The 25805-nt window shown below is 46.5% G+C and overlaps 1 protein-coding gene across 5 annotated transcripts in view; it reads right to left on the bottom strand.

The window, feature by feature from the left end:
• Positions 1 to 25805, bottom strand: part of Nav2 (neuron navigator 2) — a 343708-nt gene that overhangs the window by 88962 nt on the left and 228941 nt on the right. For all 5 annotated transcript variants that reach the window (XM_055608371.1, XM_055608367.1, XM_055608368.1 and 2 more), the window contains one exon: positions 21695 to 21817. In XM_055608371.1, coding sequence (XP_055464346.1) covers positions 21695 to 21817 — 123 coding nt within the window. The remainder of the gene's footprint in view (positions 1 to 21694; positions 21818 to 25805) is intronic.

Here is a 25805-nt window from a genome sequence, read left to right as displayed (position 1 = left end):
AACACTTCTGAAGCAGGCAGAATCGACCTTTTTCTTCCCAAGCCCTACTGCTTGCCCTACTGTTTCCCATGTTTCTAAATAAAACATATATTTTTGTTTTTAGCAAAGAAGGAAACCACATGTTTCCAAAATTTGTTTTTCAAAAAGGCTACAGGGGACTCAGCAAGTAAAGGAGCTTGCTGCCAAGTTTGATGGCCTTAAACCTGTGGGTGGAAGGAGACTACCAACTCCCACAGGTTGTCCTCTGACCTTCACTCGTACGGCAGCACTGTGATATGTGTGTGCTCCTCTGTCCCAACTAAAATAATTAAGGAAATGATAGCTGGCATTCCCCTTCCCCCTAAAGAAAAAAGATGTTAATCATAGCAGATATTTAAAAACTGGAACAAGTGTGTGGGATTTCCTGGTCTGTGCTAGTTTGAACCTAGTACTTTAGTGAAGATTCCCAGGCAGGATGAGTGCAGAGATGGGAGAGCTTGATTTCTTTCGCAGCAATCCACTTAGTCTGAAATGTCAGGAAGTTTAGCGGATTAAGGGTATTATAGTCGCTATTCATAAAGGTGTTTTGTTAGAACTTCCAAATAGCAAGCTGGTGAAATAAGCCTCACACAGCCTTAAATGAAAGCCTGTTGCAGTACTTAACATTTCCCAGAGAAGGAAAAAGACCTCCAGGTATTAATTTACCTAGAGCAGCTGCCTGGGAGATACTGTAATGGATCCATTTAGCCAGGGCTATACAGCAGGTCACCAGTCACAGAACTCGGCAGCCTGGACCCAGAGCCCCTGGTGGATGGGGGACTGCAATTAGCAGTTATGAGAGGTGGGTCTGCATTCTGATAGGAGCCATGGTTGCATACCTGATCCAAGAGCATTTGTTTAAGCTGCTAAGATCCAGGAAGCACACTGTACATTTGACTTTTAAAATTCACTGACTTAAATAAAAGGAGCCTGGCACTCCTTCCAAGCACACCTTGGGAAGGGAAGGCCCGGAGACTGACTCTGACTGGGCCCAGGCTTTCACCACAGGCCCTGTGCCTCTTTGGCCCATGAACCTAAGCATTCCTGTGTTACAACTCCATCTATAGAGCTAGACAGGCTTATCAGAGGTCCTGTTGAGCTTTCAATGTGAAATGTTCACCGAAAGCTTAAGTGTTTGAGTGGCTGCCGTTTCCCAGCTGGTGGTGCTATTTATACAGGGGAGGTGGTGTTAGAAAGCAGAACTTAACTGGAAGAAGTAGGTTACTTGGGGGGTGGGAAGAGCAGGAACTTTATAGCCTTACTTCCTGTCCTCCCAGATGTGAACAAGCAGCGTTCCGCTCCTGCAGCCACAGTCACAAGCAAATCCCACTACTTAGGAGCAGCCTGTCTCCAGGCCTTCATCCTCTATCTTGATTGACAGCATCCCCTCAAGCAGAGAGCCACAGTAAGTCCTTCTTCGTGTTGCTTCCTGCCAGGTATCTGGTCACAGTTACAAGAAAGTTACCAATACAGGTTCTAAGTCAAATACCTGCAAGATAAATCCTGTGTCTTCCCACTGTTCCTTCCGAAATCATAAGAGCTTTAACAGAAAAGATGTCTTCCCAGTTAGCAGAGCAGGGTACAGTCTTTCCCAGTGGCAAAAGGGAGGGGCACAGACAAGACAACTGAGGTTCCCTAGGCAAGTGGTGGTATATGACCTGCGCCTGAGCTGCTGTCTATTCCCAGGTGACCAGGATGTGATGGTGAATAAGAAAGTTCCTGCCCTCAAGATGATGAGTGACAGGCAAGGAACATGCCTTTTTGGTGCTTCCATGAAGACAAGTTCATCAAGGGCCCAGGAGGGACACATGGCCTGGTCTTTGGTGATGTGTTGTCAGGGAAGGTTTTGTGGAGAAGATGACATTTAATGTGAGTCCCCAGGAGATGAAGTAAGGGAGGAGAGGACCCTGCAAAGGCTGAGGTAAGACAGGGTTTTGAGGGTGCCCTGTAGGGTAGTGTGGTGGGGTGGAGAGACAAGGAAGCAGACCTCAAGGGAGGAGGCCCAGCTGCTGAATTTGCACCTCAAGCACTATGAGGGAGTTCACAGGCACACCCTGCTTCTGGAAAAATCCCTGGCTACCAGGAAAGCTAGCCCAACTCTGTTTTCTACCTCAGAAACCAGAGCTTACCAAGTAGTTGCCTTCCTGCATTAGTACTCAATTGTCAAATCTCAAATTGGGCACAGGATTGGTTTGGAGGCCCTTTGGCTAAATTTCCAGTGTGTTCTCAGGAGGAGAGAGAGAGAAGAAGTGCCTTGCCTTGGGTCACACAGTTTAGTGGTACATTCAGGGCTAGAAACTCAAACTATCTGTCAATCCTTAGATATGGTTATGGTTTCGTCTCTGTTTCTTTCCCTCACAGATCATGAATTCCAAATTTCCATCATAAAGGCAGAGAGGGTCTAGGGACATCTGTGCTACCATATGGGGATATATAGTCTCTTGTACCAGTGAACAATGTGGGAAAGAATGGAAAAGACCATTGGACAGGATAGGCATGATAAGAAGGGAAAGCAGCTAGTGCAATCTTACCAATTAAAAAAGAAAAATGTATATAGGCCAGCGAGACTGTTCAGTGAGTAGGGGTGCTTGCCACCAAGCCTGATGACCTGGTGGGCTCTGTCAGACCCACATGGTGGAACACGAGAACTAACTTTTGCATGCTCTCTTCTGATCTCCACAAGTATGCACAAACACACACACACACACACACACACACACACACACACACACAGTCACACACTTAAAAAAAAAAAGCTGCTGACCTAGCACTTGGTAGGGAGAGGCAGGTGGATCTCTGAGTTCAAGATAAGCCAGGACAGTCAGGGCTACATGGAGAAACCCTGTCTCAAAAAACCAACCAAACAAAACAAACAAAACAAAACTAAACTAAACTAAACTAAACTAAACTAAACTAAACTAAACTAAAAAGCAGTAAAGAAATATATCCTTTTAATTCAATTAAGTCCCTTTAAGGGAATAAAAATGCTCCCAGCGGTATCCTAATGAAAGATATTTATGACATGCCAAAAGAAGTCGAACATGTGTAGGCACACACACCATTCTATACACACAGTTTATCTAGCAAAATAACCAGAGGACAGAAAAGAGATCTGAGAACTTGAGTTTTCAACTGCCAAGTGGATCAAAGACACAGGAAGCAGAGAAAACAGCACACGTGACTAAATTTCGTCTTCTCCCATACAGCTTCCCTGATTGCCAATGTCTGCAGGCTACTGCCTGGACCCAGCCTTTGCATCTCAGGAAGCCTTTGGGTCTCCTCACTTCCAGTCAGACCAAGAGAAGTCGTGAGTGGGTGGTGTTTCTGTGTGTGTCCCTATAGCTCTGCCAGCTGCCATGGGCTGGGGAAGCTGTAGGAAGCTTCTAGACCTCAAGAAGTAGTAGAGTAGAAACAGGGAAACAGAAAAAGAGAAAAGACCCAGAGGCAGAAGACCACCACTGGCACACACTCTCTGGGGAGGCTGTAGCTTAAAGGGCACAGGCTAAGTATTCTGGAACACTGGGGTTCTGTTCCCCCTCCACTCCACAGCTACTAATTGCACAGCACTGCATGAACAGGAATGGATAATCTTCACTGTCAACTTGACTGAATTGAGAATCACTATGAAACACACCTCTGGGTGTGTCCATAGGAGTTATCTGAGGGGGTTTAATTGAGAAGGGAAGCGGGATCCTGAATATTAGCAACTGTTGCCAAGGGCTGCAGTCCTACACTGAACGAAAAAAGAGAAAGCCAGCTCAGCACTAACCCTCAGCCAGCCCACCCCCTTCTTGACTGTGGATACAATATGACCCCATGGTGGACTATATCCTTTGAACCAAAGTAAATTCTCCTTAAGTTGCTTTTGGCATATTCATGTGAAAAGTCAGTAATACAAGGGTAAAGTGTCATAGCATTCTCCTCCCGTCTGAAAATATTCTTCCGAGCCCTAAACAGCACCATAGTACAACAGGGCAATGGTGACAAGCTAGAGGAAGGAGTTCGTAAAAGCTAGTTCCCTATGTCAGCACAGCAGCTGCTTTCCCTAGGTGGTGGCTGTGTCTCACTCCACTGTACTATTGCGGTTCACATACCAGGCGAGGTCTAGGTCTATGATGAACCTACTCTGCCTTTCAAAAAAGACCTAAATTTTTAAAGGACTGGCTTTGTCACCCAGCCAACCTGTCACACCAGTCTTCTGGTGCCTTGGGTGCATGCTACTGGCTAAATTTCTAATTTGACATTTCTCTCACTCTAAGGAAGAACAGGTCGGCTTCTTTGGTGAGAAGAACACAGCCCAGCCAGTCACCGTAGATAGATGGAGCTGTGCCTGGGGAAGTCAGAAACTGCTCAGAGCTTCTCCTGTGCCTCCAGCACAAGTCCTGACCCCACACCCTGAGCACAAGGATGAGACACCACATTCCTTAAGGACCCCGTTCTGTTTCTGTAACAGTCTGTAAACTGACTCTTTATCACCGCTTTCTGAGCCAGGAGAGGAAATGCCACTGGAGACCAGGGGTTCTGATCGCAGCTCTACCTCCAACTGCACACACATTGTTTAATCTCTTTGAACAATGGCCCCTTACCTTTAAAATTAGTTGTTTGATGGGGGATAAAGTTGCAGTAGGGTACCTTGCTCACAGTGTGTATACTCCCTAGGCTCTGCTGGCTAGTTTTATGTCAACTTGATACAAGCTGAAGTTATCTGAAAGGTGGGTGTCTAAATAGAGAAAATGCCTTCATAAGAACCAGCTGTAGGACATTTTCTTAGTGACTGACGGGGGAGGGCCCAGCCACTGCAGGTAGTGCTATGCCGGGGATGGTGATCCTGGGTTCTATAAGAAAGCAAGCTGAGCAAGCCATGATGAGCAACCCAGTGAGCAGACACTCTCCCCATGGCCTCTGCCTCAGCTCTATCTCCAAGTCCCTGCCTGCTAGAGCTCCTGTCCTCCTTTGATGGTCAACTATGATGTGGAAGCGTTAGCCAAATAAACTCCTCCCTCTCCAACTTGCTTTTGGTCATGGATTTCATCACAGCATTGGGAATACTAACTAATGCACAGGCATTGGATGCTTCAACCAGTATCATCGCCACAACGGCAGCTACTGATATCACTATGCTGCCGTGGCTCCTCAGCTCCTTAACTTCAGGCTCCACTTAATTCTGTTTGTTTGTTTTTTGAGACAGGGTTTCTCTGTGTAGTTTTAGCTGTCCTGGAACTCACTTTCTAGACGAGGCTGGCCTTGAATTTACAGAGATCCCCCTGCCTGTGCCTCTGGTAGGACTAAAGGCATGCCCTACTATAGCTGACACCATACCCCTGCTCCATTTAATTAACATGAAAACTAAAGGTCATATTGACTCTGCAGGAGTTTGGCAAGATCAAAGAATGGTCAGGACTCAGAGCAACTGCTCTGGACTGAATGAGTTGACTGACCAGGTATCAAACAGCTGTTATCTCTCAGGTTTTGTGTTTAAGATGTTAAGACAAGGGCTGGAGAGAGGGCTCATCAGTTAAGAGCACTATCTGCTCGTCCAAAGGTCATGAGTTCAATTCCTGGTGACCACATGGTGGCTCACAACCATCTATAATGTGAACTGATTCCCTTTTCTGGCAGATGTAAATGCAGATAGAACACTCATATACATAAAATAAATAAATCTTAAAAAAAAATGTTAAGACAGGCAGAGGACATCTTTGCTCCCAGTCAGCTTGTAGTTTAGTGAGAATAAATCAAGAGCTTCCACCTCTGCTGCCTGGGAGCTGAAACTTCATTCCTAGTGGTAACTGCCCTGTGCTGGGATTGTCACAGGAAAACCAGTCCCACTGGGACCACAGTGCACTGAGTCATGTGATCTCTATGTGGCTGAATAGAGATATCAGGAGAACCCATGCTAGAGCTTTTCCTTTTTTATTTCAGTATTTATTTAGTATGTATGTGCATGGGTGTGCATGTATACACAGCGCACAAGCACGGAGGTACACATGCACCAATTCTGAAGGTGACAGCTTGGTAGCAAGTGTCAGCTCTATTTTCTTCACCTAGAGTTTTGAGATAGGGTGTCTCACTGAACCTGGAGCTCACAGGTTCAGCTAGCCTAGCTGACCAAACCTAGACAGGATGCTCCTCCTGTCTCTGACTCCGCAGTGCTGGGATTGCAGGCCTGTAAGCTGGGCCTGGCTTTTTTATATGGGAGGTCTGAACTTGGGACACCATGCCTGTGATAGAGCCACCACTCTTTTGCTTTTAAGTGTGCTGCCTTGTTCAAAGGCTTACATCAAATGAAGCATTAGGGAAATGAAAGGCATGAGGAGACCCACCTTATGGGAACTTATGGGGACAACCAGTCCGAGCCTTTCTTGGAAGAAAGTGCTATAAGAATGTGCAGTGACCTGGCCAGAAGGGACATCAGACTGTTGGTGTTAGAGCCTCTAGCTTTGTGCTTTACTAGCACTAGGTGGCCCTTCCCTACATGCAAGCATAACTCCACTGTGCCCGGAGTCCAGACCTGTGGCACTGCCAGGCTCCTGTGGCACTGCTAGGCTACCTTAAGTCCCATGGGGTCATGGAGCTTAAGGCAGCAGGGAAAGTAGAAGCCAGAGAAGGTATGGCTTACACTCGGATGCTCAGCCCTAAAACTCAGGATTCCTCCCAGGCCATCTTAACTTGGGCAGGCTATCCTTTTAGCTATTCATATCTGTCTGGAAACACACAAAAGAAACAGAATGCCTCATGTCTGAAGACAGAGGCAACTTTGGTCAGGAGAGTAGCAACTGCCATTGGAATTGGGGAATCCTGGGTCAGCCTCTGTTGAGGTCTTTGGAGTTTAAGGAGTCCCAGAAATTGGACCCAGTTTCTCCCAGGGTCCCAGGGTTCACCAATAAGGAAGGAGATTCTTAATCCTGACTTTCCATGAGTCCTCTATGCTCTCTAGTAGCCACGATTAACACTATGCCAAACAGTAACAAGAACATCTAAATCCAATGAGTGAATGGCTAACGGAGCACTGTTGGGCAGCTGGCAACAGGAGGGGCCTCTGCTCTTACCCTGGACTGTCAGGAGGCAGAGGAAAGTGGGCAGACCAGAACCAGAGCCTCAGTGTCACTGAGCATCTTTCCAGCCCTAGCCAGCTCTACTTCTTACAACTGTTCTGTGTGTCACTCCAGACTCATAACTTAGGGGTTATGAACTCAGTTCTTCTTTCAGAGCTGGGAATGCAGAAGGGTGTGGATTTCACTTGAATCCAGCCCACCAATTACCAGCTGTAGTTCCTGGTCTGTTGACACCTGACTCACAGCACAGATGGGAGGGAGGGGCTGTTTTTCTGCACCCTGTCCAACCTCAGGATCCATCCCCCACCTCCACACCCAACCCCATCCCCACTCAATTGGAGGATGTGTTGCTTAGCATAGAAAGCATCTCTCTAGCCTGGTTTCCTCCCAGTTGCTAGGAGAGCCATGCCCTTTTGGCTTTGTGGGCCACTTCCTTTGAGAGCTGGGTCACCTACTGTTTGTCTAGTGTTTAATCATTAGGAGGTGGAGGTTCTAATACGGGGGCCCCAGGCCATCTGCAAATAAGTCAGCTGTTTGCCTGTGTCTATCAAGGTCTGTTTTTAGAAGGCTTTTCGGCAGAGACACAGGGCTGACCTCTGACATGGTGGGTTCCCAGATACTGGGGGAAAGGGGTTTTATTCTCCAAGGCCACAGGGGTGAGGTATAGATAGAACTTCTATCCTGCAAGATAAACTATTGGGCATTCAAGGTGGGATTGCCTCTTTCCAGAGTAGAACTCCCATCCCAGGTGCTTGCCCTCCCCACTCAACCAGAACTGCTTCCCCTCACCCCCCTTGTTTTCCAAGGTCTGACCCAGCTTTTGCAGGAACACTGCCATCACCCTGTCCTGCCACTTGTAGCCAGGCCCTTCCTTTGGCAGCTCCAGACCTGCTCTTTGCCCCAAAGAGAGAGTATTGGTATCCTAGAAGACAGCTCCAGCCTCGATGTCCCCATACCCCCAGCACAGTACCTTAAACGCAAGGTGATCCCAAGTATTTGCCAGTCCTGACAGAGTGTGTCTATAGACTGAATAGTTTATGTGGAAGTCTAACCCCCAATGTGGAAGTTTTGCAGGTAGCAGCTGTGTTTGGGAAGTGAGGGCAGAGCCCTCATAAGTGGGATTAGCAGCCTTTTAAAGGGCCCTAGAACACTCTCTTGTACTGTTTCTATTACAGACGATGGAAGGAGGAGGGCCCTTGCCAGAACCTCTCATGCTGGCTCCTGCCTGTGCCTTCTGGCTTATGGACTTGTGACAGCAAATGTCTGGTGTTCCCACGTCAATGGTGGCATGCACAGCTTAGGACAGGTGGCACGCCACGTCCCTATGTCATCTCAGACAACCTGCCATGTGTCAGAGCCTGCATTATTAGGTCTTGGGAACCCAATGACAAGTAAAATAGCTTTGGTCCTTAAGCCTTGCATTACAAAAGTAGAAAGCAATTCAAAATTAGGTTAGAAGTTAAAATAAAGGACAGCACAGGCTCCTTTGTGTGCATCAAGGGAGAGAACTGATGACAGGACTCTGAACTGTACATGCTAGCCTGGCCCAGAGCAAGCCCAAGCAAGAGGAGGTGAGTGCTATGACAGGATTGTGGCGGCCTGCAAAGCTGTCAGAGGCATACACAGCCTGAGAAGCACTTGGTGCCCCAAGGTGAGAAGTGGAGATGAGACCAGAGGGTGGCAGGGCCAGGCCAGCAAGTGCTTTATCCAATCTGTGACAAAGGCTTTTTAATGCTTCGTCTGAGCGTCACAGATTGTGCTGGAGTAACATCTGAATAACGGGGCTGGCATATAGGACAGTGGCTGACACTAAGGGCAGCCAAGGAACAACAGCAGAGGTGCCAGCTGTCAGGTGCCAGCTCCCTGAAGGGACTCCAACCCCAACACAGGAAGGAAGCTGACCTTGGGTATACCAGAGAGGCCAACCATTAGCATGACAAGTGCTTCTTGTTCAGGGAGGCCTCCCTCCCAGATTCCTGTAGGGGAAATTCAAGGCAGCTCTGCCCACAGGCGCTCCTCAGTTTGCAAGCTCTTCTTACCACCCTTTTATTCCAGATCATTAAGACTCCAGCCCTCTGGAGGCTTCCCAGGGGCCTCTGTTTAAAATGAGAAGCAACTACATTTAATTGCTTTAGCCAGACACCATGCCCCCCTCCCCCAATCCCTCCTAAAGCAGCTTCGTCCTCAGCCTGTCTTGAAACATAATCAGGGCCTGTTTGGAGGCCCTCCTCAAATTATGGTTCTGATCTTTTGCTCCAAAGAGAGCTGGAATTATAGCTTGGCACAGAGAGAAGTTCAAGTCTACAGGGTCATAAACCCTTTCATGTTTTGTTTCGAGACCTCCGCTGGGGATTTTAGCAGGTTTGCACCTCTGATGTTGCCTGGGGATGGGGTGGGGGGGGGGGAGTTTGAACAGACCTCCTGGCAGGCTGTGTGCCTCAGCTTTTGCTAGTTACCCACTGGGGGTCCTGGGCCTTCTAGTTTCTCCTTCCATCACACACCAGACTTTGGCAAAGACAGAAGCAGCAGGCAGGCAAGAGCTGAGTGGACTCCTCCAGAGAGAATCACAAGTGAAAGCAACATGGCTACAAGGCTGGGTCCGGGGTTGGCAGGGCCCATTTTATAACCTGGCTTTTCTGAGGCACTCACTTTGTCCTCTTATTTTCATCTCTGAAGTCAGCATTCTAACTTACTGCCAAATGGCACAGCCTGCCTTGCATTCTTTTTGTTTGTTTCAAGATTTATTTACTTATTTGTTTATTTATTTAATGAGTGCTCTATCTGCTTGTTCACTTGTATGCCAGGGGAGGGCATCAGACCCCAGAATGGATAGTTGTGAGGCACCATGTGTTTGCTGGGAATTGAATTTAGGACCTCTGGAAGAGCAGACAGTGCTCTTAATTGCTCAGCTATCTCTCCAGCCCTGCTGCCATGCATTCTAATCTGTCACTGAATGGCACTGACTACCAGGCTCTCTAATCCATCACCCAGTGACAGCAGCTGCCAGGCTTTCTAATCCCTTATTATCAAATGGTACTGGCTGATACCATGACTGCTCCTAGGCATGGTGTAGGATAAAGTTTATTATAGCATGTGAGAGCATAGCCAGAGGCAGACACACCTGGGAGAGTTCATGATCATGAACCTGAACCCCATGGGCGGTGGGGTAAGGAAGAGAAGAGAAGAGAAGAGAAGAGAAGAGAAGAGAAGAGAAGAGAAGAGAAGAGAAGAGAAGAGAAGAGAAGAGAAGAGAAGAAAGAGGGAAGAGGGGAACCAGGTGCAGCAGCCAGGAGGCCAAAGGTACAAAAAGAGCAGGTAACCAAATGCCTGGATTATATGGGGAAGGCTGTTTGGGGGAAGAGCAGCTCAGCCCTGGGCTGAGGGTATAGAAGGTGGGGTATGCCAGCCATACCCTGTAACAGGCAGGGACTGAGGGACACTGGGAGAATCTGGAGGCCAGGTTTGATATGTTAAATAGGCACCTCAGCCACTTGTCCTAGGTTGAAACAATTTTTCTAAAAATGGTAGTAAGCTCTGTGTGTGGCCATTCAATGTCCAGGAGGGAGCTCCTGAACATCCACTCACTGAAGGTCAGATAAGGTCCTGCAGGAGGAGTGCACACAGACCAAGCGCCGTGTGCACCATGCTTCTTCCCCACTGCCACTGGACTGCTTCTCAGCTCAGTGTCCTGTCCTGTCCCGAGTCAAAGGTCAGCCTTGCTTGTTTCACTGTCTCGTTCTAGGGGGTTGGTGCCTGCATCGTGCTGGGGTCAAGTACTCTGCACAGCAGTCATATATCACAGTGCCTGTGCTCTTGGGTGGTTTGAGCACATGAACATTTGGTCTCCTGATGCTGGTTCTATTTGTGGAGGCCTAGAAAGTTCAGGCCTTGTTTAAGGAAGTATGTCACTAGGGCTGGCCTGCATATGGTGGTGCATGCCTTTACCCCAGCACTCAGGAGGCAGAGGATCTCTGCACGTTTGAGGTCAGCCTAGTCTACAAAGTGAGTTCAGGGCTACAGAGAGAAACCCTATCTCGAAAAAAAAAAAAAACAACAAAAAAACCAACAACAAAAGGAATGTCATTGGGGCTTGGCTCTGAGAGTCTAAAGACCCTGTGCCACCTCCAGTTCATTGTCTCTGCTTTGTGATTGCTGTTCAAAATAGGAGCCTTCAGTGTCTTCTTCCGCCTTGACTGCTTCTTGCTGTCCTGCCTCCCAACCATGATGGACTCTTATCCCCAAAAATGCAAATAAACTCATTCTTCTGTAAGATGCTTGTGGGCATGTGTTTTATCATGGCAACTAATACACGCTCAGTCATCAGTCATCCACCCATTCATTCACTTCCTCAGTCTTCACGGTCCAAGTAAAGGGCCAAGTGGTGGTCCTCTTAACTGGCCACCACTGAAAGAAACTGGCCCATAAGCAGGATTCACCTGGTTTTGTTTACTGATGCTTACACTAGTGGGTAAGACAAAATACATGAAAACAATGGGGTGTGGCCAGGCATGGTGGGATTGTAACATTAGCACTTGTGAGGTGGGGTGGGGAGTGCGGTAGGAGAGTGTTTTGTTCCTGGCCAGCCTGAGCCACACTGGAGACCTTGTCTCAAAGTCAGAACAAGCAGAACAAAGGGCGTGGAACAATCAGACACATGTGGGCCACGGCTCCTGGATGGAGATCAGAGGACAGCCTCACGTGTTGTCTGACCTTCCCTTTCTCCCCCATTTGAGACATATTGCAGGTATGTGAAAAGCTTCCAGGATTCCCCTGTCTGGGCACTGGGATTTCAGACTGCACTACAGTGCCTAGATTTATTGACAACTGGATATCTAGACCCAGGTCCTCAAGCCTGGGCCACAGCTACTCTACCTATTCACCAAACCATCTCCCAGTCCATCCAAAAGATCCTTGTTTTTAATTTAGTATATGATGTATGTGTGTAGGGGTGTGTGCTGGCTAGTTTTATGTCAATTTGGCACAGACTAGAGTCATCAGAGAGAAGGGAGCCCTGACTGAGAAAATGCATCCATAAGATCGGGCTGTAGGCAAGCCTCTAAGGCATTTTCTTAATTGTTGTTGATTGGTGCCCAGTCCATTGTAGGTAGCACCACCCCAGGGCTGGTAGTTCTGGATTCTAGAAGAAAGCAGGCTAAGCAACCCATAAGGAGCAAGCCAGTAAGCAGAACTCCTCCATGGCCTCTGCATCAACTCCTTCCTACAGATTCCAGCCCTATTTGAGTTCCTGACTTCCTTCAGTGATGAACAGTGATGTAGAAGCACAAGCCAAACAAACCCTTTCTTCCTCAAGTTGCTTTGGTCATGGTGTTTTTTCACAGCAACCCTAACTAAGACAGGGTGCAGACACTTCCCAGCCTATGTGTATGGAAGTCAGAGAACAACTTTGAGGAGGTGTTTCTTTTTGTTGTTGTTTGGTTTGGTTTTTCTCCCACTTTTATATGGGTGCCATGAATCAAACTCAGGTGGTCTACTTTACATGGCAAGCACTTTTAGCCACTGAGCCATCTTACTGACCCTGAGAGAATCTTTAAAATCACCATTGCCAGAAAAGCAAAACAAGCAAACTTCCGGTCACTTGTTAGGATAACAGCATGCAGCATGTGCTCACAGTAGGACCACAGTGACTGCACAGTCAGACATCTCTCCAGCATGTGGTGTCATGGCTTGAGTATGAACTTCTTACACACAAGGACTGTATCCTGCTCATCTTTAGACTCCAAGGGCCTGGTGCATAGTAGGTGCTCAGTAAATGTTAAGCCAGCAGCTTTTCTATGTTGTCTTACTGTTGACATGCAGCTGATATACAGTATGGGGCATCTACTGTATTCCTCATCTGCCTGAGGACTTTCCTCCTCACAGAGAATCCACAAAGCTCCTGGAGGCCATGTGGTCACACTGGAACAAATACACAGGAACTGTGGCAATGCATTGGATGTTGCAGGCTTGGTTCTATGATAGAAGGTAAGGTGGTAGAAAGTTCAGGGTGTTACCCTCTACGCCATGAGACAGTGAAAGTCACTGTATGTTTTCTCTTCTTCTGGTACACATATTGGTCCTGTACTTCCCTTCAAATGGAGCCAAAGGACCTTGTCTGATCAACATGCTCATTCCTGGGCAGAGACTTTAAAAGACAAGTGGCTCACCAACACTTGTCATCGCCTCATGGTGGGAATTAGCAACTCTCAGTTGGAACAACAGTCCCGCTGGCACTCTGGTTCCCAGTAAGAGCAATGAACAGCATAACCTCCTATGGTGGCTGGATGATAAGGGTGAGAGGTCTTGGAGTCTCTTGTTATACAGCGCGACCTACCCTACCCTAACTGAAACCAGGGACTTCCAGGAACACTGGATTCAGTCACACAAAGTTATTTTTCTACTGTGGGACGCACATTCTGATTGGGTTTCCAGGCCTAGGCTTTGTGTTCCCTGAGGATTAAGCAGAGAAGAAGTTTCCCAATTTTTGCCTTTTCTCTTGGGCCCCTCATTCCAGCTTTCACACTGTTAGACATCATTCTATCTCAAATTTTAGTGTTCAAGTTATCTTTTAAACATTATTTTACATGTATGAACATTTGTCTACATGTATGTCTGTGCAGTATGTTCATGCCCACTGCCATTGGAGGCCAGAAATAGGCAACAGATCCCCTGGAACTGGATTAAGACGATCGTTAGGTACCATGTGGGTGCTGGAGCTGAAGGTCCTTTGTCAGAGCAGCCAGTTCTCTTAACTTTAGAGTCACTTCTCCAGCTCTCACGAAACTTATCTTTCAACAACTGTTGGAAGCACACCGCTTACAAAAAAAGTGTCTTTTGGAGCCATGGCTATGTTCTCCAGCCCCCACTCAGCTGTGTCAGGGAGTGGAGCATCTCACGGGGCTGCTGCACCTTTGCCCTTTCTTTCTGTGTGGGAACACTGCCGGTGAGAAGCAGTGCTCCACGCTTGGCAGACTGTGGGTTCCCAGCCCTTTACAACCCTCTGGAGAATTCCTCTGCGGCTTAAGGTGCAGATGCTTTGCTTCCTGTCATCACCACCCCCTGTTCAACCCAGGTGGCCTCTGCCCACAGAAGCGGCCTCTTACTTAAAAAGGAAGCCAGGGGCAGGGGCAGACTGGGGCCCTCCAGGAAGGCCAGTGCGGTAATTATCACCCTGTTACAACGGAAATAGAGATTTGCCTCCAAGGCCCCTTTTATGGGCTTTGAAACAGTGACTTTCACTCGCTCCCACTTTGTTCCTGGATGCACACAGGGAAGGGAAAGGGGTGGAGCATGGGAAGGATCTGGAGGGAGAGCAAGGAAGAGTACAGACTGGCTTCTGTGCTGAAAGCCTCTGTCTATAGAGAATGGGTATGGGCCTTGTGTGCAGGATGCAAAGCAAAAAATGTTCTTGGACATAGTGGGCATCACTGGGAGTGATGGGGCCCCTTGAACCTCAAGAGAAGCAGGAAGAATGTGATGAAGAGGTGGGGTGAGGTTGAAGAAGAGGGATTGGGAGGAGGGATGAAGAAGAGAGGAAGAGACTTTCCATGTTAGAACATGTAGGTAGAGAATGTCCTATTAAAGTTTGAATATAAAATTGGCTCCCACAAGGCTCCACACAAGCAACAGGCTTGGAGAGGTAACTGACACACAGGCACAACATTTGCTTCATTGATGGATTCACCCTCTGATATGATCACACCAAACAGGTTGTTATGGGGAAGGGTTTGACTGGGCCACTGGATGCTTGCTCTTGCAGGCATAGTCTCTCTCCGGCTGCTTCCTGCCTCTCTGCTTCCCACCAGCCATGAGGTGAACAGCTCTTTCAACTGGGCTCCCTGGTTAGTGTCATCTACACATCAGTTTCCAGACCAGTCAGGGCTACACGGCAATACTCTGTCTCAGAAAACTAAAATAAAATAACAGGCAGGTATGGTGGCGCATACCTGTAATCCCAGCACTCAGAGAGGCAGATGCAGTTGGATCTCTATAATTTCAAGACCAGCCTGGTCTACAATGCAAGTCCAGGGCAGCCAAAGATACACACACACCAAAAACCATAAACAAACAAACAAACGAATGAATGAATAAAATTTCTAGTATAGGAACAATGTAGTTGTTAGCCAAGACTGAGAAAGATAAGTTTTTGGATGACTTCAGAATCGTAGCGGACTCTGTTAGCTCTGCATTTCCAATGTCACTGAAAAGATGCATCTTCAGATTTTGAAATTAACTCTTCCTCTACCCAAGGCCACAAAACTACAGTCAGAATTCTCAGTGTCCCTATTCTGAACCTGCACGGAGGCTGAGGACTAAGCGGTGGATGAAGGTGCTGCTGGGTGCAGAAAGGTTGCTTCGTGCTGCGTGTGTCTGCAACCTGGCAGGGTTAGGGTTTTTGTGCTCTGGCGGATAGACTTGGGCTTGGTTTTGCAGGCTGCTTGTTAGCAGGCTGCACAGTTACAACCTTTCAACTTGGGACTCATCACTACAACGGCCTCCCAATTCAAGTGGAAACAGGGCTGGCTTTGAAGGCCAGGGTCAGGGGCCAAGTGCAGGCTGCACAGTCTACTTATGTCCTGTGTTTGTTTTTAAAAGCAATCTCAAAGCTTTACTGACACAGGTACCATCTGGAGAGTGAAAAGACACCCATAACGTGAAGGCGGAAACAACAACAGCTGCCCTCTTTTTTCTGCTTGGTCTCCTAGCCTGGCCTAAAGTATACGCTGAATCCAACTCCTGTCCTATTGACACAATATGACCTGCAAGTGTCAGCAAGAAAAAGCATCTATCTAATGGCCCTTAGCCTGTTGCCTGCTAATCCTAAGGACTGTTGAGATCCCTGAATACCGAAGCCCTTTGCAGTGTCTAAGAAAGGGACTTAGAAGTGCCAACTTCTAGGATGCTTTCTGCTTATAAAGCAAGTTGCTAGAATCCAAGAATTTCTGACGAGTTCAGGAGACACAGGGTTACATGTGGAAACCATTCATGTCCTTACATAAGCCTCCAGCAGAAGGTGTGGCCTAGATTAAGGATGTGTCTCAAGATCTGGATCAAATTTGTGTGTGTGTGTGTGTGTGTGTGTGTGATCCTATCTCAAGATCTGGATTAAACAGTGTGTGTCATCCCACCTCAAGATCTGGATCAAAAGCTTGTCTTCCTGCCTCAAGATCTGGATCATAGGTGTGCCCTCCATTTCTGGATTGTAGTTCATTTCAGATATAGTCAAGTTGATAACAGAGAATCACAGTATCCTACCTATCTGTCTATTTATCATCTGCCATGCATATTATGTAGCATACCTCTTTCTCCCAACTTGGTGTTCATATTGTATAGCTAAAACCATACTATTTTAACACTCCTAGAAGTTCTCTTGGCACAGTCTCCAGTTGGTTTCTGTTTCCCCTTAGAAAATCCATTCTGGATTTTTCTGTGACCAAGTTTTGCCCATCATCGACCTTTGTATAGCTAGAGTTGTACATTCTTTGTATCCAGGTTCTTTTACACTCCATGTTGCTTCTGAGACTTGATGGCCTTTTATTTTATTTGTATTTTATTTATTTATTCTTTTTGAAGTTTGGGGTTATTCTCTTACATGATTATGTCCTGATTTGTTTATGACTCAAGTGTCCCAGAGAAGCACTATATTCCTGAGTCATAGGCCTAGCCTTTGCTATTGTTGTGTTGTTTTGTTTCTTGAGACAGGGTTTCTCTGTGTAGCCATTGCTGTCTTGGACTTACTTTGTAGACCAGACAGGCCTTGAACTAACAAAGATCCACTTGCCTGTGCCTCCTTAAGTGCTGGTATTTCAGGCTTGTGCCACCACACCCGGCTTATAGGCCTAGTCTTGACACCAGCATCTTCATGTGTTGAGCAGCTTCCTTGACTTAAAAACTCTGTCCTCAGGATCCAGGAGATTGAAGCAGGGGGGAAAGAAGTTCAAGGTCATCCTCACCAACAGTAAATATGAGGCCACCCTGGACTACACACCGAGACCCCGTCTCAAAACAGAACAAAACAAACAAAACCTAAAATAAACAAAACTCTCATACTAAAACCAAAATCAAAGGCAAATGCATTCATGACCAGTACTCACTCATGTAGCTTGAGCCTGAAAAGCATTTCTGGGCCTGTGGCTGTGGCTCTGTTGGTAAACCATTTAACTGACAGCTAGCCTCTCTGCCCTGCATGCCACACCTCCTTCTCTGCAAGTGCCCTTCATTCAGTTATTGGGGTCTATTATGTGTAACATGCCACCTCTATCTGTGCACTCGATCCTCCCTCCACAACTGGCTGGCTCCTCTTTGCTGGATGTAGTCACTGATCTCTATCAAGAAGGGACTGGGATTAAGGGTGACATCCCTAAAGTGACAGAAGATCAAGGGGACCTGGCATTTTGAATTTATCATCTTCGTCTATTATTTCTCAGAACTGGCTGATGACATAAAGACTCAAACTGACGAAGTTTCTTTCTCCCAGGCCTCTGAAGACACATATTGCTGTTGGTGACTCTTAATGACCTTAATGATACACCAGGCCATGCTGCAAACAGTCTGAGGTCTCAGCATCCTGTTCTGGGTCTCAGGGCCAGCTGTGGTCCTCAGCCAGAGGGCCTATGTTAGTGCCTTTCCTAAGCCCAGGGTGTTCTGCCCTTTGTGCTCCCCCTTTCCCTGGCTGAGAACTAGTCGGGGCTAAGGTCTCAACCGTTCCCATTTCCTTAGTACATCTCTTGTGATCTACTGCTTATGTGTGAAACCATAAGCAAGGACTCCGATTTCTTTTATATAAAACTTCCTGGAAATTATCTTAGTTCTTAGACAGTTTTTTTTCAGGTTGTAAGGGAAGGATTCCAATCGCTTTAAGTTGCTTAAACAATACATTTCAATCACAGGGGAAGAAGAATCATACCCAGTTTGCATATTGACCATCTGTGGTGTGCTCCCTTGATACTTCATAGTCACTGTCTCACGCCTACACAGTTCTTAGCATAAATAACATTTGTAAAATCATGGGTTTGATGTGCTAGCTCTAAGTTCTAATAAGCAGTAAAATTAAAATATAAATATTGAAAATAATAGTTCCCTATTAATTACTATGATTTCACATACTACAGTCAGCCCCTGCTTTGTGAAGCACTCACCTAGCTGAAATGGAGCAACGGAACAAATGGCTTCCATCTTTCCAATCTGACCCCCCAAATCTTGAAGAAGCAGAGAGAGGCTCAGCTGTTCTCCATGATTCCATTAGCCCTCCAATGAAGCGCTGGATAAAGACATATTCTGAGACTAAACATCTACGAAGGACTGGAGAACTAGCTCAGTCGGGAAAAAAGCGTACCTTCCTTGCAATTGTCAAGACCTGAGTTTGATCGCTGTAAGCTGTGTTATATACACAGGGAGGTAGAAACAGGATACCTGGGGTTTGCAGTTCACCAGTTTAGCCCACTTGCTAATGAGAAATCCAATCTCAAAAAATAAAATAAAGCAGAGATTGGATAGGTATCTCTGTGGTTAGGAGCACCAGAGATTGCATAGGTATCTCCGCAGTTAGGAGCACTTGCCGTGAAATCATGAGGACGGGAGTTTGGATCTGAACACTTACCTAACAAGTAGTGTTCCTGTAAACACCTACAATACTGGCTTCTAAGGAAGCAAAGACGGGAAGAGCTTTGGGGCTTGCCAGCTTGCTGTGTAGCTGCAGACACTAGAGGCCCAGGTTCAGGGAGAGACCCTGTCCCAAAAACACAGGTGGAGTGCTAGAGGCAGATACCTGACACCCTCTACTGGCCCAAGGCCCAATACCTGGGCCTCCTCATGTATACACACATGCATGTGTACCCACACACATATGTGCACCCACACAGATATGCACACACACAGATAAATAAAAGCACAGCTATTTCCGCTTAGCCAGCAGAGTAGCATCACCATGGTCTAGTGACTATATCTATGGAGGTTAAAGAAATTTAGCACATTCCACAAGAATACAAATATATCCCTGCTAGCAAATAAAACAGGAAGACAATTGTATCATTATTCAGTCTATTATTTCCTCTTCCTTCTCCTCTTCTTCTTCTTTTTAAAGAAGCTCCTTGAGTTCTTTCTTAAAATCTTGCCTGGCTATCTCTTTAGTCCTTGACATACCAGACCAATCAGGCCTGGAAGAGGACAAGATACTCTGCTGTTCATTTGGAGCAGAAACGAGGCATTGGAACAAATGGCTTCCATCTTTCCAATCCTAACCCCAAATCTTGAAAAAGCAGCAAGAGAGGCTCAGCTGTTATCCATGATAATTCGATTAGCCCGCCAATGAAGCATTAGATAAATGGTCATCCCAGAGGCTTCAGCTACAAGCGAAGCCTGACCTTGTAAAGTCTGAAAACAGGCATACTAACCAACTGTAACAGGATGAAAACAAGCAGAGTAATTTGACAAATTAATTACACCACCAGTAAGAGTGTTGCAGATACTGAATATTTTCTCCCTGTGGTGTTCACTATAAAGATTTGCAGGGTTTAAGCTTTAAAAAATGAAGCTCTCAGGGTCTGAGAGATGGTTCTTAAGCATCAAAGAGCACTGGCTGCTCTCGTAGAGTATCATGGTTTGATTTCCATCATCCTCATGGCAGCTCCCAACCTCCTGTCAGTCCAATCCCAGAGAATCTGATACCCTCTCCTGGCATCTGCAGGTACTACATGCACATACTGGCCAGCCCCAAACCCACATACAAAAAAGCTAAAAATAAAAAGTACAGCTCTCCGAGGTTTCGGTAGTTAAGCTCTGTCCTGTCCTCCCTCACCTCCCCCTCCCACTTTGTGTTTTTGTTTTGATACACAGTCCCTCTAAACAGCCCTGGCTGTCCTAGAACTCACTTTGTAGTCTAGGTTGGCCTTTCATTCACTGAGAATGAAAACACTCTCCAATGTGTTGGGAGTTAAGTGTGTGCCACCATCCAGCTAGTTTTCTGTCTGTTTGAATGCAGTGCTGCGGAGCAAACCCAGGGCTCTGTGCATGCTAGGTAAGTACTCACTCTAACAACTAAGCTGTATCTTAGCCCTTGTGTGGATTTTTTTCAAACCAATAATTTTATAGAATAGCAGCCACAAAAGTTAACTTGAGGTAGAACTCTGATGAACAGCCTTTTCTTTTCCCCAATGTAAATGACCATACTGGACACGGGGGACTCAAAGGAGGACATGATAACACTGGGACAGATCCTGAGGTCTTGACAATGAACTTAGCAATTCCCCCACCCACGTTTTCTACTCTCATCCCAAAAAAGTGCCACTGTTGGGTATTTATCTCTTTAAAAAACTGTCCTGCTTCTCTGAAGCAAGCCATAGAGCTACAGAACTCACCTAGCATTATTTTTAAAGAAAAATGTATATGTACATGTATATGCATATGTATGTCAGTGTCTATGTGTATGATGTGTGTGCCAGTGACCACAGAAGCTAGAAGAGGGTGCCAGATCACCCAGAGACTAGAGTAATAGGGGTTTGTCAGCTGTCCAGTGTGGGTTCCCAGAACCAAACTCCTCCAGAAGAATAGCAAATGCTGTAACCACTGGGTCATCTTTCCAGCCCCTCATCTGCTGGAGAACAGCAGGAAAGTAACCCTACCTTGCAACATGGCTTTCCAAAACCCAAGTTGTTTTGTAAAAATATAAAACAACTTCAAATTACTCACTCACATCTAAATTCCTTGTTACATCTCATCAGCCTAGATGTTGAAGGAGGTCAAGTACACCAGAACATCCTTCAACAGTGACATAGCTAAAGAGTACCTGACTCTACACTGAGAGCCAGTGTGATAGCACACCAGAGTTGGCGAATCACACAGTCCTGACCCCTCCTTTCATAGCTAGCTCAAGGTCAGGGAACTGGTTTATGTTAGAGTCAGGGCTAGAAACCTAGAGGCCAAACACTTATTCCTCATGGTAGGGTGGGATACAGGTTCTTTTTGTCTTTGACAGTGGTGGTGACAAAGCTTGACAGACCCCTATTAATGAAGCACTTCACTGTGTGTCAGTTGAATTTATACCCCTTGCTTCACCACCTAGCTCCAGGCAGCAGGGGGCTTTGGCAAAACCTACTCAGGTATGGCCTGAACTCCACCCTGCACACAGACCTGGTTATCTCAAGGTGCAATACCTGGAAAGCTGAGTAATGAGAGAGGAAGTGTGCAGGTCCCTGGGGCCTGCTGGCTGAGAGGTGCTGCGTAACAGTAAAAACAAAACAAAACAACAACAACAAAAAAAAAAACCAGCAACAAAACCATCCAAGCCTCAACTCTGCTCTTGCTATTGGAAGTGCCATCCCAGAGTTAAGGATGTAGCTCAGTGGTAGAGAGCTGAACTGATGTGCATGTGGCCCTGGGTTCTACTCCCCAAACCATCACCAAATACATATATACATAGACACATGCCTTACAGGCAAGACTTGGGAAACACAGCAGCCCTCTCCTACTTTTGTGCCAGTTCAGAAAAGGAATCACCTCAGGGCTGACCTGCTTCTCCTCAGGGTGGAGAGCACACCCAGCCCCTCTCTCAATATCATGACCAGCATTCCTCAGGCCACTCTCAAATAGCGTTTACACGTGGCTAAATCCAGGTGCAGCATGCCTACCTGTCAGCATCTCCAAGGCCCAAGGAGGTATTTCGTTGTAGGGTCTCTCGCACCACAGCCATCCCATCAGGAAGCCTGTTTAGGCGACGAGTATAGAGGCCAAGCCCACCATCCGTCATATACCTTTGAAAGAAGAGGATAGTAGACATATATGGTCAGAAGCAGCTGAACACAGTCTTGTCACTTTATCCAGAAACCCTGCATGGATACCGTGTGCTCTTAATGGGGAAAAGAGATTCTCCGAGGCTCTGTCACTACAGTCCAAAGAAAAACTCAGCTGCTAATTCAGTCTAGGATCTTGTGGGGTGGGGAGAATGCACTCGAAGCTTAATGAATCCAAACTCATGGGAATCTATGAAGCAGAAGGGAGCTGCTGAATAAAATCGGCTATCAGATGTATTCACGACATGCTCCTGAATGTCAGCAATTATGCATGCAGGTGTCCCGTCGGTGACATGTAAATAGAACTGAAAGTCCTTAGCACATTGTGGGCAAAACAACTGTGAGGGGGGGAAAGCAGGCAAGCTTTGCGGGAGGAAGCAGGAGAAGATGGAGGGTGGACAAAGGCTACACAAGAGGCAGGCATTGCAGCTGCAGCAGTGTGAAAGTATGAACAGTGTCCAGTTTCACCTTCCACACTCATGTCTTCAGGTTTCCTACAAGTCTCTGCGAGCAACACTCACTGGCTCTTGGAGATGCTCCAAGGCTGCCTTCTGCTCGACTCAGTACGTTCTAGAGGAGGCAGAACCCAGAGCTTTCTGAATCGCTGGCCTAAAGTCTACCAAGCAGAGTCCCTGCCAGCACAGCCACTAGCCAGAGGTGGTTCAAGCACAAAGAATCTGTGCCTCGTGCTGCCCTGGCCCCTCCCATAACCGCTATAGGGACTGGGTAGCTAGTCCTCCTCATTTTCAAAGGAGAGTGGGTAGCAGCGCCAGACTTAGGCAGCGCCGAGCACTGAACCTGATCGCTTTCATCCTGCATGGCCCTGTGATATCATTGGCTAGGCTTCTGAAAAAGCAAGACTTCTATATTTCAATTCTAACAACATGGAGCTCACACACACACACTACATACACACATACTACATACATACACACCTACACTCCATAGACACACTCTATACACACACGCTACATGCACATACACAAATGTATATGTTTATGCACGAGTGCACACAGACACACCCAAATCTGTTCATCTAGTCAGTCAAACCAAGTGTTTGTGGTTGTGCCAACAAGGCAGAACAGAATGAACTTATGAACTTTTCCCCAGCAGTATGATTAAAAAAAAAAGGCAATCTGTGAAAACCCACTGAATTGTACACTTTTAAATGGTGTGCATTATGGTACATGAATTATATATTAATGAAAACTAAAATAAAAAACAATCACAGCCATTCTTAAAAAATCATCTGCATAACTGCCTTTTAATGTTTTTCTCTCGGGAGATAATGCACTTCTTGAGTGCAGGTCTTTTATTTACTTTGTTCAAATCCACATGCCTAACTCATCCCATTTCTACATGTATATTCAGTATTTCTTTGCTTGAATAAGTGAACACACAAAGGAGTGAAGCACAGATACCCACAGAGGGTTTAGCAAACACACATACACTCACTGTGATCACGCTGATCACACGGGTTTCTCCTCCAGCTTAAACGTTAGCAAACTTGACACGTAAGACACAAAGCAAGGCAAACTGAATGTCTATCTGTCATCGTACCCAGGATCCATTCATCAGTCCAGCTGTCTGTCTAGCAAAGACAGAAAGCCAGGGTACAGCAGAGTGGGTGACTGGTATCCAACTAGTAAAAGAAGGGAAGCACTTCCACTCCACTCAAAGGCACAGCCTCCACCGAAGGCTGCTGCTTGACATTTAGAAAATGTCCTTGCGAAGAGATGTAAGGGAGCTCTTCAAAGCACAATCTCATGTGCCATTAACCAGGGCAGTTAATCTTAGCAAAGCCGCCCTGCCACTTAGAAAAACACATTTTTTTTTTCAACTGGGGAGATCTTGTCAAAGGACAAACAATCTAATTTTAGCAGCACTCATTCCCTGCTGGATTTTTATTGCTGGTGGAACAATACATACGGTTGGGCAATTACACACACCTGGGCAAGTAGACCACAACCCTTTCCCCAGCTTTCTGCTGAGGAAAGAGCGGCTCTGGCGATCATGCCAGAGGTAGGACAGAAAGACTACAGCCTCTGACCTACACTCCCACCCACCCACACAAACACCACACACACAATATGAAGAGAAGCATTTTAAGTGTCTTATTATTTTTATATTATTATTGTGTATGTATGTATATGATGTTTGTGTGTGTGGGTGATGTGGGGGGAGGTCAGAGGACTACTTTATGGAGCACTTCATGCAGCAAGTACCTTTATTCACAGGGCCAGTGCTGTTTGCGTATATTTTTAGTTTCTGCCTCAGCAAACTAATCCCACATGAACACCTGGCTCTCTGAAGATGCAGTCTTCGGAGTCTCCATCTGAAACCCTGCTCAAGGCTCAGAGATATCAACAGACTCAAGCTCCTAGGGCTTGCAAAGACGGGGGAATGTCATGTCATCTTTTCTAGCTCTATCTGAGGCTCACATGGGCTAGGGACACAAAATGACTCGCCCAAGGTTATAAGCTAAAGAGACAGCTGACCTGGGCGGAGTCCCAGAGCCCCAGCACCACACCTTTCTTCTCCTTGGGGACACAAACAATTATCACTGTTATCCAGTGAGGAGCTGTGACACCTTTGTATCTTCACCATGGGTTCCTGCCCACACCAAAGGCTACTGAACAATACTCACATTGCCCTCCTGAATTCTGCAGTGACAGTGGTTGAGGGTCTTTGCTTCCAGCTTTCAAAGACACCCAGATCAGGACTTTCTCATAATTAATACAATGTTCTTATCATCTACTCCAAGTGTCTACATCAGAGGAGAGTGATTATATGATTTCCTGGACACAATTATAAACACTAGCCTCTGTGTTAGCCTGGGGCTAGAGGGGTGAAAGACAAGCTGAAACTCACAGTTATTGAGAATTAGGCAAATAATTCTTCACTCCAAACTAAAGGGTGTAACATGAAGATTTGAGGGGCCGGGGTGAGGTGGGGCAGCCACAAGTGTCAGACTGGGCAGAAGCTGGTCCTGCAGGTGATGGGGGTAGGGTGGTTGCTAATGAGAAGAAAGTCCGTCGAGGCGCATGGAATCACAGCACAAAGGCAGGGAAAACATAAGAGGGAAGTCAGGGAAAGGAAGGAGAACAGTGAACTGCATGGGGATGGAGGCAAAGTGCTGGGGTGCAAGATGGGGCTGAGACCTGAATGCTAATGGAGAGACAGGAAGGTACCAAAACAGGTGAGTAACAGGCCCCACCTCAGTTTCAAAAAGCACACTAGATTTTTCCATGCTGTCATCATTTCGTTTTCTATTTTTAACAAGATTTATTTATTTATAGTTTTCAACTTTCTATTTATTTTATGTGCATGGGTATGTTGTGTTCATGTATAGCTGTGCATCATGCATATGCCAGATGTCCAGGAAGGTCACAAATGGTGTTCGGTCCCCTGGGGCTGGAGTTACAGATGGCTGTGAGACACCACGAGGGTGCTGGGAATCAAATGTGGATCCTCTGAAGAGCAGGCAGTGCTCTAAACTGCAGAACTATCTCCCCAGCTCCTGATTCATTCATTTTTAATTATGTCTACGCAAATATATCTATGTGTGGGTATGTGTGTGTGCAGGTACCTGAGGAAGCTAGAAGACCCCATGAGCTGGCATCAAAGGAGGCCGTGAACCTCCTGATGTGGGTGCCAGCACACACACCTGTGCACTCTCCTGCCCCCTATACACCAAATGCTGGTTTTGGTGATCATTTTTTTCACCTATATATTCTTCCACAGACTTTTCTGAAATACCAGTTCTCATGCTGGCTGAACTACTTTGACTTTCAGGGAATAAAACTTGCAGGCTAGACCTCATCATCCCTGTAACGCCAAAATGTTGCAAACGCCATGTGCCAGCTACAAGAAGCCTTTCTTTCTTTCTTTTCTTTCTTTCTTTCTTTCTTTCTTTCTTTCTTTCTTTCTTTCTTTCTTTCTTTCTTTC

Source organism: Psammomys obesus, unplaced genomic scaffold (assembly GCF_907164565.1).
Source record: "Psammomys obesus unplaced genomic scaffold, mPsaObe1.curated_primary_1811, whole genome shotgun sequence".
NCBI lineage: Eukaryota > Metazoa > Chordata > Mammalia > Rodentia > Muridae > Psammomys > Psammomys obesus.
Note: the sequence above shows the minus strand (reverse complement) of the source record. Positions and strands in the feature narration are given on the sequence as shown.